Below are 19,006 nucleotides of genomic sequence, written 5' to 3'. Positions count from 1 at the left end.
CCAACCACGTTTGCACCATGAAGCCTGACAGGACAAACAGAGTTTTGACTGAGTATTTCTACCAGGCTAAAACAGAAGAACCTCTCACAAATCACAGGCACAGAAAGAAATGTTCCACTTGAGAGGAGATGTGGGACCCTTCACGTTTGCTAATCCCCTGTGACTTAAATTGTATAGCCTGATTTATTCTACCACAGGCTTACATTTAATGACTTTATTAAATAGAAAAATTAATACGTTTAAAAATGCAAGTGTTTAACAGTCTCACAAGGGTCTGCTTCACCGTTAGAAGAACAGCAGAAGTTCCCGTATCACTGTTTCTGGGCACAGCACTGCACTTTCAGTTACTCTGAATGGGAAACCCCTGAGAGTGAGATGATGCCCTTTGTTTTGCTCTTGTTCATCAGTTTACTCCTAAGGCAAAAGGCACTGTAACTTCCTACAGTCTCAGCATCATGCACACAGGTAATGCAATGCAATAGCAGTCAGTCACAGCTCCATTTACAGTGTGGCTATGCTCAGTCTTGATTTTCTGAAAAGCTGGGACAGGCAAAAGAGGTGTACAAGATTGCACTGCAGAAACCAAAGATGGAACCTGGAACTTACAGAATTTCAACAAACAAACAATCCAAAAACAAAAAAATCCAGAAGCTTACAAAAAAATATATCTTTTTTAAAAAAAAAATCACATATTCACAGCTACGATTTTGCACCACTGAAAATACTGTGCAGTGTGATGTTTCTGATAGATTTCTTTCTTGGGCAGAGGGATTTGGTATGTTTTTTTGATACCCTCAGATTTCTTAGTTACTTTCAGATACTCACTCCCCAGCGCAAACAGGTCCTTTTTTCCCAAAGAAGCAGGCTTTGACCAGAAGTCAACTAATCTCTCTGAGACTTTCAGTCAGAAAGTGAAATAAGTATTACTGACCCAATTAGTTTGTGCATCTGGTCTTGTTTTTTTTTGTTGTTGTTGGGGTGGTTTGTTTTTTTTATTTTTGTTTTGGATTTTTGTTTGCTTGGTTTTTTGTTTTTCTTCTGTTCTGTTCCTAGTTAAGAGATTGCTGACGATAACTCTGCAGTTCCTTTCTCCCACCATTTCTACACAAAATTCTCATGCTGTCTTTCTGTCATCCTCTCTTGCCACTGGAATATGATCTGATTTCCAGGTGCCTCTCTCCCCTCTCTTCCTTCTTCTACTATACATTCAAATCAGATCAGAATAAAAGCAGCCTGTTTGTTGACCCCAATTACAATGCAAAAAGTATCCCTTTTTGATTGATTTGAGACACTGAAAGAGGATGTGTCTGTCCTGACCCAGAGATAGCACCTCAGAGGGAAAAGTACACAAGAAAGTATCTGTAGCAGCCAGTTCAAGTTTCCCTTTTCCCAGTTTTAAAAACACATCTGCCATTAATACCTCTGCTCAGGTGATCGCCATGGAGTTCTGTTAAATCACTGAGCCGGATTCAAATTCATTTCTGCTTCACCCTGGGATTTCTTTTTTTGCAGACCGGCACACGTACCCAATTAGTGACGCATGCAAGAAGCAAGACCTTGAGGTCTATGGCAGCAGGTGTCACATTCAAAGGAGGGACTGAGATGCACATGCTTCCTAAAAAGCAGTGTACAACTTGATACCACTCAGCAGAAGCCGAATTTAAATTTAATTCCGTTAGAAGCAGGGAGGACAAGCCTTGTGTTCGCATGGGCTGGCAGCAGCCCCGCGTGCGCTTACCTCAGACCACCGTTTGGCTCTTCGTCAGAGGAGAAGGTGCCATTGCAGACGTTGCCGAAGGAGTGGCTGGGCTTCAGTTTGGCTTCCTCGCAGTCTGAAATGGGCTCTCTTTTCTTCCTCTTGCTGAAGAGCTTCTTGAAAGGCTGGAATTTGCCTGCTTTTTTCTTGTCTGCGGATTACAAGACAAACAGGCGCAGGGCTGAGGGACGCGGCTCGCGAGCGTGCACCGCAGCAGCAGGTTCAAAGGAAGAATGAGGTCAAAGAGCAAGTCACCAGCCTGAAGCAGCCCGGCGCTTGCAATGTAAATGCAGGGCTGCCACTTGCTGTTGACACGTCATACTGACACAGCAAAGGTAAGAGCATTAAAACATCTGCTCGTGGGTTTAAGGATCTGCTTGGAGGTGTCAGTGCAAGCCAAATGTTTGGATGAAGAGAAAGGATAATTTTCCAGAGCCAGAATATAATGCTGAGGTTCATTTTTTGGCTTTATACCACACACTTTTGACCTTTTCACCAAAAGACAAGCACTGCTTTGGTCACCCCACTTTGGTAGGTGCTGGATCCGTTGCCTTGAATTAAAAGCATTTGAACACAACCAGCTGTATTTCACTTATGTAGCCTCATAAACAGACAAGTCAATTTACATATGAACAAAGAGAACAGGATAAAGTTCTGTTGGTTTGCTGGTGGGTTACTTCAATAAACATCCAGCTTTATATCAGCAAAGTCAGTACATTGTTCTGACTTTTTTTTTCCCCCAAGTAACTGAGATCAGAATTTGACCAAGCATTTCTTCCTTGAGACACTTAAATTTTAAAAGCTCCGCCAAAAAAAGCACAGCAAAAAGACAAAACAGACATGAGACAGGAACAAAAAATAAAAGTTAACCAGAAAAAAAAACATTAACTTTTTTTTCCACCAAAGGCTGAAGAAAATAAAAGTAGCGTCAAACTACTTTCCCCACATCTACTGAAAAGTACCAAGAGTTTCCTGTTAACTATTGCCAAGAAAGGGTTTTCTGAGGGCTGTGATGCACCAAAGAATTTCTAAAACACCATAACTGTCAAAGAACTTAATTTCTTTTCTGCTTCTACTTAATTTTTGCATTGAATCTACTGAAAACTGGCTTTTTTTTTTTTAAGAAAAGAACCACACAACTTTTCTCTTCCTATCACAACCCAGTTTGAGAAGCATCATATTGTACTGGTGACAAATATCTTCATAAGCTATTTAAATCCCTGTATGTGCTTTTCTTGCAGGCTGTGTGTATACGCACCGCCTCAGCACGCTCTACTCTTCTACGAGCCGTTGCTGAGCTGAAAGCAGAAATTCTGGTTGCAAAGTATGTAGAGGCCTGTGTAGGAACACTTGCCCAGGAAACATGAAAAACCTTCTGTAGGCCAACAGTACTTTTCAATACCACATCAGGTTTTACACTCTACTCTGCTATAGCTGTATATGGCAAGGCCACATCGGGGTAACACCTCTTTGTAGTTGCTAGAGGCATAACTACAGGGTAGTTAGAGAGAGAAAATGTACCCAAGCACAACGTGATCTGGCTGCTTCCAGTGACAAGTGGTTTCCAAACTAGCATGGCGCCAATGAGCCCGAATTGAACCCAGGGGTGGAATCAAACTTACACAAAGAGCCAGAAAGCTACATTTTGTGAATCCATCTGTACCTGATTGTGGATGAAGTAGAAAACCTAGCCTGAAATTATAATGTCAAAGATGCAACAGATAGCAATTCTGCATTTCCTTTACAGATCCCTGAGAAGTTTACACCGCTGTCATTCTTCTCATTGGGCTGTCAAGATACACAGCATTTCTGCTACTTCATTAAGACAACCAGGCATCCCAGTAGCAGCATGAAAATAAAAAGCTGAATTATGAACCTCAAATTCAGGCCCAGCATTAGACTTTTTTGATCCAGATCACTGACCCACAATGAGCAGATAAGAAAATCAACAACCACGGAGACAGCAGTTTTACCAGCACAGAAGAAAAAGGGGTACAGGGGTCTGCGCTCCCTGTCCCCTAGCTCTGCTTTCTATAAGCTGACCAACTTGCATCTCCAGCCACACCAATTGCTTGCTGCTCAATTCTGACTTTAGAGAAATATGTTCTTACACAAAGCCCCCAACAGACAGTCAGGCAGTCGTGCAGAGAAAGAGAGGAATTATTGCTCTAGGCCACAGCTGCCCCAACACTTCATGCACTTCAGAGACTGCCTGTAAAAACTCATAAATCAAACGACAGAGCATACAGGAGAGAAAGCATCAGTACCAGACACAAGACTGGGTGCAAGAGCTGTTTCTCCACAGTTCCCACCTTGCCTTCTTCCTCAGTCTTCTTTGAAAAGGAAGGCTGCGTGATGCCATTTCTGCTGGTTAATCCAATTTACTGCATAAATCAATTCAACTACAGCTTTTTAAAAAAAGGTTCTCACTGTGTCATTCATCCACACTGCTCTTGCCTCCTCCTCTTTTGGAGGTCTTCAGATATAACTGTGAATTACTTCAACTCAAAATCTACTGCACTGATTCACCAACTATGAATCTAGGTGTTGGACAAATAAGACAGGTCAACACAGCTGTCATTTCATCAAAATGGGTGAGAGCCAACATGGTTATCTCCAGCCAAGATCTGCTTTTCTCCATGTGATTTAATATACCCCTTAGCTGTTTCCCCGCTCCATACCCCATCATCACAGTTGTCACATTACTAAGTGTGAATTCTTTAAATCAGGCTTCGTGACTCATTGCAAAACTGATGAACAACCTTCCCTGTACAGGCTGTACACGCTATTCCACATCCTACCAGTGCAGAGAAAAGGAGCAGCCAGCCCTTCCAGGTTTCTAAGGAGGCAATGCCTGACCACTAAGACAAAAATCTATTTATGTAAATTTTTTGCAAGATGTTATGGAGGAAGATGTGGGATGATAGCACCTACAGGGTAAAATGCTTCCTATAACAGTAAAACAAGTACAAAAAGGAACCCAAACATTGGCAATACAACAGACAATGCCCTGCACAGAAGCTTTTTGAGTCTCTAATGCTAGAGCTCAAACATGACTCATCCCCCCTGTCTGCCTATACTGCTGAAAGAAAAAAAAATAGGATAGGATAGGCTGAAGGCTGGAGCACCCAGTGCTGTCAACTTGTGTCAAGGACAATTGCTGAGATAGCCAGGAAGCAAGTCTGCTTACATGGGCCATTTGCTTCTCTCCTTAATCACTCAAATGGGAACCCTACAGATCCAGCCCCAGGAGAACACGGGGAATCAGCAATTAAAGTATTTTCCTGTCTGCTTGGCAAGCCTCTCTTTTTCAAATCGCTGTAAACAGTTACCAGGAAATCAGTATTGAATCACAGAAAAACATGAGGTGTGAAGGCGACAGATAAACAAGGTTGGATACGCTAGCTAGAATAACACAGCACATATGGTAAACGCTCCCTTCTCAGCTTATTCCAGAAGAGTAGCTGAGCAGATTAGAATAATCTTTAACCTGTCATGTAATTTGTCAGCTGCATAAAGACATGCAGTGCCTAACACAGAGCCAGTTAAAGTGGAGAGCATCGGCATCGTGAAGGCAGCACATGGTCCCTCCACTCCCAATGACAGCGGGGAGACCGATAGGAGCAGCTACTCCTCTCACACTCTCTTTCACTCTAGGGTGCTTCCCAAGAAAGATAAAAGGTGGGTGCAATGGGCTTCATTGCTGGTAAATCAGGCACAGCCTTCGGACTCCAGCTGGCAAAGTCTTAGCAACGCACCAGCTGACGAATTCCCATAAAATAGCTTGCAGTTAAATTGCTCAAATGTCACCCAAATCCATATGGATTCCTAGGCTGTAATGCCTTCAAAAACTGCACAAAACCCTCAACAGAAGCACAGGTCAAATAAAGATTTAACTATTACGCTTACATAGGGAAGAGATCTAAATGACTGGAAAGAAAGTGAGTAATGTATCCTAAGCAACAGGCACAATGTGGGTGTGTGTGAGGCTATGCTGCTGGATGGGACCACACCACTGGAAACATCTGAAAAATAATTTTCAAGCAAAGCAAGCTTCACACAAGAAACAGAAAGTCTCAAATAATTATCAAAGAGACACCTAAATATCTAACTAGGTTTTGGTTCCTTGCAGCTTTTACTCCTTGCTGGGGTGCTGGGGGCGCTCACAGTCACGTGGGTGAGAAAACCTTCAGGGAGAAACCTCTCCAAGCAGAGGTGACCAAGAAAATGCTGGTGGGTAGGAAGATGATCGTTGAGGGAAAAAATAAATAAAAGCAGGATTTATAGTGACTTCTTAAAGTTGAAGTTACATTTGGCCAAGATTGTTCAAAACCTCGGGTTTTCAATGGGATTTGCGGAGATTTAACAGACATTTGCTCATTATGTAAAATGCAGCACCCGTCTGTATTACTGTATTATCTGTAGTATGAGATATTGCACAGGAGTTGTCTGCAAAATAATGTGTTCCTTGTTAGTGAATTTAATGGGTATAAAATATGGTGTAATAGGCTAGATTAATGAGGATATGAATTATTAAATCAAACAGGAATTTCTATAAAGAATTTAGAGAATGGAAATCCACACGCACACAGCATTAAGAACTGCATGGCAGGGAGAGGGCAGGCGGGTTACTGGGCTGCAGGCACAATACAGCAGCCAAGTCAGAAAAGGGAATTAAAGAACACTGTTAAGAGGGCAAATTGACTGACATCTCTAATCACATCTCTACAGCAGAAAAAGGCTGTTATGATGTACATTGCCAGTATCAGTAATAAAACACTCTGCCTTGATTTTAAGCTAATGGTATGCTTATTCATGCTCTTTTTAAAATAACAGGATAGCCACTACCACTGCCCTGTTGAGCCCTGGACTGGCCGTGCATTTGCACAAACAACTTTGCTGTTCAGCTCCTCACCAAAAAAAGCCGTTCTGGCTCCCCCTGCCCAGTCTTTTCTCATAGGGCAGAGCTTACCCAGTAAACTGGGATCCGCACTTGCCTCCAGCTTTCCCACCCACTCCACATCTTAGTATATCTATTTCTGTGAGTCCCCAGAGATGTTCAGTTATTACTGATACATTTATGTTCAGAGCTGGGAGCAATGCTCCCCAGAGAGGTGTCTCCACTCCTCCAGGAAAGGGAAACAAATTGTTTGGGAGTGAGAAGGAAGGCAAACTTTGCTCTGCCTAACCACATTCCCACAATTCAGAATAGGTGTGAGCTCCTGTAGCTATTGTAGCTCATCAGATTTCACAGGGGAAGTTGGTCTCTGAACGTTTTCTGCCTCCATGACCCACCCTCAGTCCATTGCCCTCCCTTCCATAGGCAGCTAAAAAGAAAGCTGGGGCTGATAGATGGACATGGGGCAGATACACAAAGGAGGCACAAACACCAAAGAACCTAAGGAAACATTTAACATAACAACAAAGATTGATATTAAAAAAGATTGATGCTCAGATTCAATAACGTAACCTCCCAGCAATGAGTTCAACTGTGTGAGACAGTTAGTGACAGCACATAACGCTCGTAAAGTAGGCAGTATGCAATAGTCCCATGCTGACAGAGATAAGACGAAATAATATGACCAGAGATGAAATCAATACCTGAGAAACAGTAAATGAAAACAAGATTGAGAGAGATCAAGGGCAACAAATTGGTGCAGCCACAATAGCCTCATGAAACACCTAGGCAAAGCAAAGGAAAAATAGCATGCCAATGCTTGCCTGTTTTTCCAAGGGTATCAAGTGATCTTATAAGAGATACAATTTCTTGCAAACCTTGTCCCACAGAGATGATGAGGCATTCTTGGATTACCTGATATAAACTAGTAATACTACCTAAAGTATCCATAACACAGCCAGAACCAATCTTACTTTTCAGAAACGTCTATTTTCCCTTGCCACCTGCAGAAGCAAAAACATTTCCATAAACAACAGCCCATTTTCTGATTTTTCTTTCTCCCAAAGACTGTACCTTTCAAAGAAACCATACATAGCTGAGACAGTCAGCTTTTAGGAAATATATATGAATCAGCATAATAGAGTTTATTGATGTTCGGACACCATATAATATGCTTTTATCATCCAGAGCAAGGCAAGAACTATTTCAACACTTCTCTTGACACAACAAGGAAGTAACAGGGAAAGTAAAACCTTATTTAACTCACTTGAAGGCAAAAGGACTTAACCTCCGCTGAATAAGGATTAGTACGGTGGTCTTTAGTGGCAGGAAAGGGATATTCATGGAGACAAGGAGTAAAAGGCAGTTTTAAAGCATTTAGGTGACATTAAACAGAAGAACCAGAGCCAGGTAAATACCTCTCCCATCCCATCTTCAGTCTCATTTACTTGGGCAAGAGTCTCACCTTCCTTCCTTTCTGAGACCCCGTTTTCCTCTTTTTCCCGTCTATGAATTAAAGCCTTCTCAGCCATTCTTAGTATTTCTGTGCCTGTTATTTTTATTAAGTATCACAATGAGTGGTCCTAGAGGTCATAAAGCCTCATGTTCCTTACCCAACCCTTCTTTTCAGCACCAGCATCCTGCCTCCCTAATCCATCCCACTGCCAGCCTTGGGCAGCACCTTTGGCATGGGGAAGACACCGCTCTCTGAAAAACACAGCCAAACCAAGAGCAGGCAAGTCACTTTAGGAACACGTGGGATAGGCTAGGGATAGTGGGGACTCCCGGCAGGGAAGACAGTATGAGAAGGTCAGTACAAACTTCAGCAGCAAACCTTATTGTAGCCAGGGAGTGTCCTCCTTTCCCAGCTTCCAGGGGGAAGGTGACATAGAAAATAGTTTAAAACAACTTGGGATATGCATCTTGAGCACAGTGACAGCACCTTGCAAAGTTCATACATATAAGGACATTTGCGAAAGGGTTAAGTAAATGTGAAAGATATTACTGAGGTGCTGGGCTGCATTGCAGAACATATGGGCTAAGACAAAACCTGCTTATAATAGCTCTGGGCTCAGTGATGCATGTGAGACTTTTAGAAAGGAAGAGACTGCAATAGCTTCTGATTCACCAACAAAACATTCACCCATTATGTAACAGAAGGGAGAAAGTTTTATTTTACTAGGGCAAGACTTATTAACTCAAGTTATTCATGATGGAAGACCCTTTTGGTATGCTGGGGTTTATCTCAGTTTTCCAGATCTGCATTAAACACTTCAGGTCAATGCAGTAAAGAGATGTTCGCTTATTATTCCCTTCTCTGAGTAAAAAAAAATTGTATAATATGGGATTCCCTCAGCAGATTCGTTTCTTACATGGCACAATTCCTGCTTGAAAGCATTTAAAACCTGAACTACTGGCTAGGCCGCAGATGGAAGGCTAAACCTCCCAGAGGCAAAGTGACTTGCCTAAGGCCCCACGGCAGAGCAGTCCAAAGTCCAAGGAACACAACTTGACGTGGCCAAACGCCTCGAGCTGCCCCTCCCCATGGCACAGGCTGCCAACAGACAAGGATTCTGCACCCAAATCACTTCTACTAAGATTATTCTTGCAGGGGATTGTGTTACATGAACTGATTTTTCTGCCCCTCCAGCCCCTAGAAGAATTCCTGTGTTGAACAGGTCAGTGCTTTTGGATCATACCACCTCCCACTTTTTCACCAGTGAGAGAAGGAGCAATCATTCTCACAGAAACTACTGGCTTACCATAGAAAATGTTAATTTTCATGAGGCGAGCGTGAAACTCATAGAGCAAACCTCTTCAGCGATTAAGGCACAAGTGCTAACAGCATGCTGCTGACATCTATCGATAAGACAAAGTTGAGAAGTATCCTGAACTCAGAGGAGAGTCAGAGCGTTACGCCAGAAAGACTGGATGGCTGGAGAACTGGGATAACAGAAATGAGAGGCGATGTTGAAATATTACGTACATACTCATTCATTTAGGGCATATTGCTGAGACATTCTTCCAGTAAATTGGCCTCAAACAGCTAGAAATGGCAAGAAGACAGACCTGGCCACACCAGCTGGTCACAGGATAGTTATAAGCCAGAACTGTGTTGCAGCTATAAAAAAAGTAAATGTCATCCTTGGAAGGGGGTTGTGAAGCTGATAGGGGTTACTACCTGAGCAAGGGGAAGGAGACCCAGCTGGCTAATACATCACCAGGTGCTAACAAACCAAGGCTGAGATCAAGCAGGTACCTCCAATGTATTTTGGATTGGGATTCGGAACTTTTTCCTTCTTTTATAAGGGAACAAACAAACTAATACATTGCTGAGGTGTTTTGTTTCTTTCCTGAATGTCACATAAGGGCAGTCTTATTGGATAAAAATTTCTTGTTGTGGTGCAAAACCAGACAGAGTCTCTGCTTTTACTGCCTGACAGACTGAAACCGGCAAAGACATATTGTGATGTACAGCAGCCGCAGGCACTAAAACTAGCAATTTATGGAGCACTTTCAAAGCGGTGTCACTACTCAGAACAATAATAACCAATTAATGAAGAAAATCAGCAGATAAAAATGTTTTTTTGATTCATTGTGACTGGTGCCCTGGTTTTGGCTGGGGTGGGTGCATGGCTGTGTGGTGTTTAGCTGCCTGCTGGGTGAAACCATGACAACTAGCAAGCGTCAAAGAATGGCTTCAAGTGATTTTTTTCATTTTTCAGTTTCCATTTAATATACTTTTACAATGACAAATAAATAGATGAATATTACCCTTAAAATGCACATGAACTGATAAAATGTTTTGGATAAATCAGATTAAATGAAGAGTCCATTTTTCATTTTACAAACTTAGCCCCCAGTCATAAGGGATGTCTGATTGGTGGAGGGTTTTTTTGGAAACTATCAATATACCTTTTGAGTTAGAGCAGTTCCACAGATCACAAGGAAAACTACCATGTGTCTTCTGTGATGTAAAAATTTTTAAAAGTTCAGGCATAGTTCTACATGTAACTCTAAACAGGGAGTGGGGGGAACCCCAAACCGATTACTTTATGCCTGTGTGTTGTCTTTCAAAGTTCTAGAGAATTATAAAGTGATATAGAAAAGCCAAGAGTAAAAGGGGTCTTATTCCAAGCAAATTACCAACCACTGCAGTAGAAACTCTATTTTAATAATTTCCTCATTAAATTTTATAAAGAGAAAGCTGAACAGGAGGCAGCAAAACCATCTCCCCTCCCCAAATTTAGGAGGCTGATATCTCAGAACCAGCTCTAAATTTTGCAATGAGTCACAAAAACCCCATAACTGAGTAACCTGGAAGCCAAGTCTAAGCTAAACTCAGGCTGAATGTGTCTAAAAACTAAAATACTTATGACCATCTCTGATTTCACAGAATTAAAATCATGCTGTTGTGGTTTACAGCTGGGTAGCAAAATAAAGAAAATAAAATATTTCTTAAGAAAAGAGCTGCACGAACCATGGCATTCAGAAATTTGCCAGCCAATTCTGGTAAAAAGATCAAGACCAAAGTGAATGCTTGCATGGTGATAACCAGAGTGAAGTAGGGACCTGGGAAGGTTTTTGTTTTGTTTAGGCTTTTTTTTTCCTGAAGAAAGTCAAACCTCAGCCACTTTAGCCTGTTGGGCAAGGTGTTCAGAAGGAATCATGGCACTCATTTCCCAGACTGGCACATCACCAAAACATCATGGGAAATAACATTAGCCAGCAGCACAGGAGGTAAAGAACCTGCTCTTGTGTTCCCCTCCAAAGCCTGGGAATGCCATTGCCCCTGGAAGGAGCCACCGCTTCTCCTGGAGCTCTGCAGAGCCAGGGCAGGAGACACCTTCACCTCCTCACTGCTCCTTCCCCACCTTTCTGCTGCACGCTCTCCTTTCCCAACCACTCCTCCAGGCTCACTTACCTCTTCTGATAAGCAAATCCTTTTTGCATAAATTGACAATAACAGTGACCAGATTAAGACTAGGGACAGCTGGCCTGAGTCTGTGAGTTTGCCTATACATCCAACACCTGTTTTTTCACTGCCCGACCAGCTTTCACTACTTACACAGGCCCAGATTATCCCACTCTTCAAGAAGCAGGCGCTGCATGGAGACATTCTCTATTCTATCCAGGGATGAGGCTTGCCTCCTTGGCATGCAACCAGGAGACCCAGCCGCAAGTCCTCAGAACACTGAAATATGCCAGACCTGGCTAGATCTTCACAACAAGATAGAGAGACTTCTTCTCTATTCACAGGTGGCTTACAGCTCCTGTTCCTCTGCATCTTCAGCATCACAGCCTCCCCTCCATGCCGCACAGAGAACAGCACCGTACCACCCTTTTACCTCCCCTGCTGACACATTGGTATTCCAGTCTGCAGGGGATCTCCCTCCCGAGTGCCAAGGATAGATGGCCATTCCCACCTTTTTCTGAAATTGACAGGTTTTGTAACGCAGGCTACTATCAGCTTAAGGATGAAATTGGTATCTCAGTATTGACTTGAATGCTCTCAAGAGAAAAGCTCCACCTGAGCCAGCGCTTAACCAACACTGCTACCAGCAATTTCAGAAACAAGATTTTGAAAAAATCTTGAACAAGCTGACCATGAGGACAAAACCGCAAATTTGATCATTAGCATTAATCTCTATATTAGTATTGTATTTCAAACTCCAAAGCATTTTACAGCCCTTACCTAATTGTTCCTCATTCACCTATCCCTATACGGCAAGCAGGCAACAGGCTGAACCCCAGATCCAAATCTTGAACCATTTTTGCACAGAGCGGAGTCAGAGACAGGACAGGAAACTTTTCCACATCTGCACTGGAGCCCTCAGCCTGGGTTGCCTTCACCACCCAGGCCAAGCACTGACACAAGCATTGCGTAAGACATCCTCGTTATAGGAAGATGACTGTAAATCTTTGGGCTGAAATTCTGGCAATTTTCTCAAACACTAGATCTGCTTTAGAAAAGGAGCTTAAAATTGACTCAATTCCTCATCTTGTCAGCAACATGATAAAAGATACAGAATATAAAGATATTTCCCTTTGTTATTTATTAAAAACAAGTAAAAAGTCAGAACACACACCAAAATTTGTATATTTTCAGTGAAGCTCTTGCTATTTGCAGGCAACTGAAGAATTGAGGCAATCGTTGTTTGCCTTTGTTTTCCAGAATTACAACAGAGAAACAGGACATCACTTGAAACACTTATCTGACTGGAAAACTCAGAGAAATCTGCTGAAATTTGACAGCTTAGACTTGCCTAAAAATATCTAAGAATTAAAAACCTCTCGTATGTTTTTCTTCTGATCTTTGCAAAACTAACAATATTCACTTCATAAAACACTCAAATAGGTGTCTGTTGTCATCAAATTTATTCGGCTAACTCTGAGTATATTTTTTAACACAAAACACTATTAAGTTGAAGCAGTGTCATTTTAAATGTCAGCCAAGTAAGGTACCTGCATGAACACTGCAAACAGAAATATCACGAAAGGGTTCTTTGTAAGGTCTCTACCATTAAAATGGAAAACCCCAAGCTACTACTGTGATGCTAAGGGAAATCTCCCCCTACCCATTCTATTTTATGGTGACAGAAGAAAATTAATTACTCATGAAGAGGCAAATTCAGAGAGGAGAAGCAGCCATAAAGAAATGATACTCAAGCATTTGTAAACCTAAACATTTTAGAAATATCAAAAGAATTCAAATATAAAAAGGCCTTTGCACAAATGAACTACTCTTTCTGCCCCTGAACTAGGCCAACCAGACATTTTCTTTTAAAACATCTTCTTTCCTTTAGGCAGTGGGAACAAAGAGAAAAAAACTATTTCCTATTTTCATGCTGTTTCATTTCCAGGCGAGGATTTGCCATGCCAGGATGTGACTGATGATGCTTATTCACACACTACCTCACTGTGCTGGGATAACGAAGCACTATTGCCACTAAACTGGTGAAAAGCATCAATTCTAGCCACAAGTCAGACACAATAAAACTTCACAGAGAAAGGAAATGGCGCTTTCTCTCCAACATCACTTGCTCACACTGGAATTTATTTATCATTTACTATGTCCCAGAATGAAACATAATGGAAGGGACTCAGGTGGCCAGGCAAAGTATGAGATTTCCTGCGCTAGTGAGGATGATTAAACACAACTAGCACCAAGGGAAATTAATGCATTGTAGATTCTAGGATATAACATCAACTTGATCCCTAGAATGAAAAATATTCAAGTCTGCAGCTTACAAGCCTTGGAAGGACGTTGGGAGCACAGGCTATGTCTGTCATACTCTGCGGGGGTACAGCAGCCATAAAAGCCCAGGGGACCAGCCAAGCGCAACATCTCCTGACACAGCATCATTCCAGAAGACGTCACTTGTACAGGGTGCCTTCTGGCAGATCAGGTACCCTCCAGCTGTTCCAGTTATAGCAACAAGAGCAAGAAACAGAAATTCTGCTCCTGGTACTGATCAATGCCAAAGTCTGACTGTCAAGCATGGATGGAAGCTTTTCCAAGCATTTCAGCAGCTCTGAACACTCGTTTCCCAGTTGCCAAAGCACATTTTGGACCCCTGCAAGCAGCTTGGTACAGGAATTGGTACCCTGCCTGCCCAGTTAAGGGAAGTCACAACGAGATCCAGGGGAAGCCTGTGGTGACCATACTGTATGTCGCCCCCTTCCCCAGCTGTTCCTCTGACACCGTAGGCTTCCTGCCACCCTGCATAAACAAGCTTCCAACTGATACCTCTGCTCCACTTGTAAAACTGAAGGCTCAAGAGCAATCACCGTAAAACAAATTGCAGAGAGCAAATGGGGGAAAGGGGTGGGAGCAGAGGTCAGAGGTGAGTACTCATCTAGTTTTAACCTTTTTTACTTCCCTCATACCTATTCTTAAATTATCAAGACTGCAGTAGCTGAAACAGTTTTTCCGTCTGTGTAAAGCACCACCCAGGGTAACAGCAGCACATGCAAGTTTGAAAGAATTCTAACAGTAAAAAAATATTAAACAAGCTGAAAGAAAAGTTTATAAAGATAATCAGTTTCCATTATGTGACTAACCAGCCTCAAGAGATGCCCACATCTCTGTCCTTGACACATTTTGAAGCTGAGATACTGCAAAGCATCTCAAAGCTCTCAAAGGCTGCACTTCTTCAAGCCTTCCTCACATGATCATTTCTGAAAGAGCTGTCGAGTGTGAGTATGGAAACAACAGTGGCTTCATATGGTGGGCAGTCTTTTTAGTCATGGCCTAGAGAGGGGCAAAATCAACATTTATAGCCGAAAGTCCTAGGTGAAGAGAATAGTCATTCCACTGCCCTGTGTTGGCCCTCTGTCAGAGCCCCACATCCCAATACCAGGTTTTCTATGGCATTTTCAGAAAAATCCTGATGCTTTAAATGATTGTGCTAACCTTGATACTTCTTTAAACAGCAGAGCTAAAGCCCAAAAGCCATATGTGCAGTAAGCCCCATCCAGGGCAGTCAGAGGAAAGAACCATTTAAATTCATGTATAAGAAATGACAGTGCTGTCAGCTATACAATGGTAACTTTGCACAATATACAAAGTAAGCTCAGGCTTCTCCCACACCTTCATCCCTAATTCTTCACTATTTAAAACTAAGTCTTATGTTTTACCTGGAAGAAAGAAAAATGCCAGTCGCCACTTATAGGGCAGGAATGCATTGTAATGCCAATGCAGAGCGACATTTCTCCAGGATTTTTCCACAGAGGGAATGTCTCAATCGCAAGAGAAACACCACTCCTTCCTTTTTCTTTTCCTACTTTTCTGCTGTGAATTATTTGGAGCCAAACCATAAATTGTACAACCACACTCACTGAGTCAGAACAAAACAGGAGACTCTCCAAATTTTCTGGTTTTCAGTATGACTTGATTTATGAGGTATGTCCCTACCTGATGGTAGAGAGATGACATATATGACAGGATATGGATTGCTCATAATTTTTTTCTGTAGAAAGCATTACTCTGAGCATATGCAATTTAACTGTTTTAGTCACAGTTAATATTACATATACCTGCTCTCTGGCTGACTCACACAAATAGGTTTAAGTACTTCAGACTGTAAACTGAAAATTAACTAATGACAGCTAAACTGGTGTACCACCTGAGAATTCACTGCTTTATTAACATTCAAACAAATGCTAAATGAAGATGAGCACAGACACTTAGCATTTCTGTACATGAAGTTTATCATGTACTTACAAATTGCAGATCACTGACGAATCTGGAAAAAAAACCAAACCTGCAAAGAATACATACAGCTACCTGGCATTAGATATCCGCATTCATTAATAGGAGGGCAGCTGCTACTTACTTCAAAGGTGCCAGTTTGGAAACCACAGTCAAACATGTGACTGAAAGGTGTTCAAATTTGTGTACTTAATTTTGATAAACAGACTCCTATAAGGCCATCACCCACACTATATCCTAAAGCTCCAGTAATGGTAGGGCAATGCAGATAGCATCTGGATTATCGCAACAGGAAATAAAGACAGCTTTGACATTCCTCTACTTTTAGCAAAAGCTATTTGAACATCTTTTAAAAATACAAAAATATTTTTACCAAGTTATTCCAAAAGCTGAGGGAAGTGTTTTCCTTAATTTTACTCAAATAAAACATTCAGAATGAAGTGGAAGCGGACACTGGATAGAAGCTGAAACAGCTTATCTACCTGTAACTGTTCCTCTTCGAGGTGCCTTGTGTACATCCATGCAACTGATACCTACCTGCAAGCCTCGCTGCCTGTCAAGGGTTTCAGCCTGGCAGCACTTTAGCGCAGCCCACTGCTGCGTGGACACCACATGCACTGCATGTCATTATAAACGAGGCCAAAAGCCTCCTAAAGGATTTGAAATTTAACCAGGACCAAGGAAGAGGGCAGAAAGGAGGGGTGTGAAAATGCGTGCAGGATCTTACATCTCAGGAAGGACAAGAAGGCAGCAGCAATCCGTATTACTTCCTTGTAACATCAAATGTTTGTGTACTTAGACTGTCTGCCACAAAAACCGCCTGTAGAAAAGTCCTCAGAACCTCCAATGAAACAAACCCTCTGAAAGCCAGCATCACCCTTTGCAGCTGTTGTGGAAACATAGCACTCACAGCACAACAGGAACCCAAGCAGCAGCTCCGGAGACCTTGGTTCTGGGTAACTGATGCAAAGTCATCACCAGCATTATTTGGTCTCTGGCAGAATGAGCCCAAATTGAAGGGGGAAGGAGATTTATTTTGCTCTGGTTTTCTTTACTGAAAACATCTTAGTTTTTATTCCAAGAACGACAGTGGGGAAAAACAAGGTGGCTGTAAGCCCCTCATGGTGCTGGTAGGCAAGGGCACAGCTGCCGAGGCCACCTTGCAGGACTGCTCGCTTCTGCTGGAACAAGGTTTGTGCCAGAGCTAGTAAATCTTGAGGACCTGACCTCACTATGAATAGATGTGCTTCTCTCCCCTGCCCTCCTGGACCATGCCATCAGACTGGTAAGGTTTGTTTGTACCTGTTCTTCAGGATAAGCCAGCACTCTCTGCAGACTCAGCCCCTTATTATCCTCCAGCACCTGAGTAGTCAGCTGGGGCAAACGTAGCCACAGAGCACTGGTCACCCCTGCTTTAGGCTGGATTGTGAAATGCCACAAGTGCTCTGCTCTGTAGGCTTAAAAGGAGGCATCATTTAGGGAAACAGCATTCCAGAATAAGAATTGAATGTAGTCTGCCATAGAAGAAGAACATAAAGAGATTGCATCTTTGGAGTAAGGAGACAAGATTTTAATCTGACTATTTAATAAGAAACCAGTAAACTAAAGGACAGAAGTTGCCCAACTACTGGGCTGAGATCTCTAATTAGTTCATGAAACATTTTACTGAAAGTATAATTTTATATGTGCAACAAAGCCAAAGGTACTGATTAATTGCAACTCATTAAGTGTAAGTTGTTTAGTAATTAAGAAAAATTAATGCAGGCATGGCAAGGTTGGTGCAGGCAAGAATTCCACCTAGACAAGCATCACATTGCCAATAGCAGCCAGTCTGCTCAAAGCAGCAAAGGAGTAATTTAAAAACCAGTCCTGACCCATAGGGACAGGCAGTCAGACCACTCATTCCAACTCTTCTGAATGAAATCTTATAAAATAAAGATAACGGTTATCATCTTTTAGAGTTCTGCCAGGACTTGTGCAGAAGTAAGGTAAGTCAGTCACACTTTTCTCTTACGTAAATTATACACTTTAGGGAATCAGAAACAATCAAATATCCCAAGAAAGATATTACCAACAAGATATTAATAACACAGTGTTTTCAAAATTTGCTCTTTATCCATTTTGGGAGAGCAAATTTGCTGTGGGTGAGAGAGTTCAGAAATCATTGCACATACTAGGATAGAACAGGGACTGAAAGCAAAGGCAAAATATAGCCTTGGCACAGAAGCATGTTCTGGGAACAAGAGCACCAAGGCATGCAAAATCGTCATCACTCACCTCAGCTGGAAGGCTGGTAAACTGTAGATAATCTCCGTCTTTCTACTTTTAATCCTATCCATGGAACACAAGTACCCTCAGAGAAACCAAATATATTTTAGCCAATCCTTTTCCTATGAAAGGAGGCAGCGGCCATGGACACAGCTTCCTAGAACAGCAACTTTCAGAGAAGACTGGCATGACATTGAATCAGATTTGTCCCCCACAGCTGGCTGCCAGGGGTTTTAAAGTCTTTACATTAGTACTGTACAGTGATCAACCACAAACCCCAATATAAGACAGTGATGCACAGTTTCATTTGGTGGTAATCGTGTAGCAAATGCTTTTCTTCAAAAGCAGGCACAAATTCTGGGGAAGCCTGAGCCTGGAATTTGTCACTCAGTTATGACTTAACTAATAGCAGCTAACACAAGTGTAAAAGTCACATGAGAAAGAGAGTTTCCCTCCCATAACTGGTGAAGTTGTCTACAAAAAGAAAACTAAAAAAGTCTGAAAACTTCACACAAGTAAATTCTTTTCTTTGTACTGAATGAACACGCTATACCCCCACGACTTCACAAAGGAAGTTACGAACTTCTTTATATTTCAAGCCTACTCTGTTTTTCTCAACAAATACAAACGAAAGGGCCATGTGAATTATTAACAGATGACAACAGAGAGCTAGCCAGGTACTTCAAATACTTCTGTCTCTTCTTCCTACATGAATTCCTCAACAGTGCATGCAAAGTAAGTCTTCTTACTACTTCAATCCTTCAAATCCATAATTAGAGCTGATTAAATAACTTGTTGAGGAGTAAAGGCTTTTTTACATTCCTTCCTCTCCCCTTTCTTTCCCTGGGAGAGCATTTGACCTGACCCTTAG

The 19,006-nt window shown here is 42.0% G+C and overlaps 1 protein-coding gene across 4 annotated transcripts in view; it reads right to left on the bottom strand.

The window, feature by feature from the left end:
- The window catches only part of CRACD (capping protein inhibiting regulator of actin dynamics), a 132,077-nt gene that overhangs the window by 36,664 nt on the left and 76,407 nt on the right, over positions 1 to 19,006 (bottom strand). For all 4 annotated transcript variants that reach the window (XM_055703265.1, XM_055703259.1, XM_055703253.1 and 1 more), the window contains one exon: positions 1,739 to 1,907. Coding sequence is in view for 2 of the 4 variants with exons in the window: in XM_055703253.1 (XP_055559228.1) it covers positions 1,739 to 1,907 (169 nt within the window). In the remaining 2 variants the exon portion in view is untranslated. The remainder of the gene's footprint in view (positions 1 to 1,738; positions 1,908 to 19,006) is intronic.

Source organism: Falco cherrug, chromosome 1 (assembly GCF_023634085.1).
Source record: "Falco cherrug isolate bFalChe1 chromosome 1, bFalChe1.pri, whole genome shotgun sequence".
In the NCBI taxonomy this organism is placed as follows: domain Eukaryota; kingdom Metazoa; phylum Chordata; class Aves; order Falconiformes; family Falconidae; genus Falco; species Falco cherrug.
Note: the sequence above shows the minus strand (reverse complement) of the source record. Positions and strands in the feature narration are given on the sequence as shown.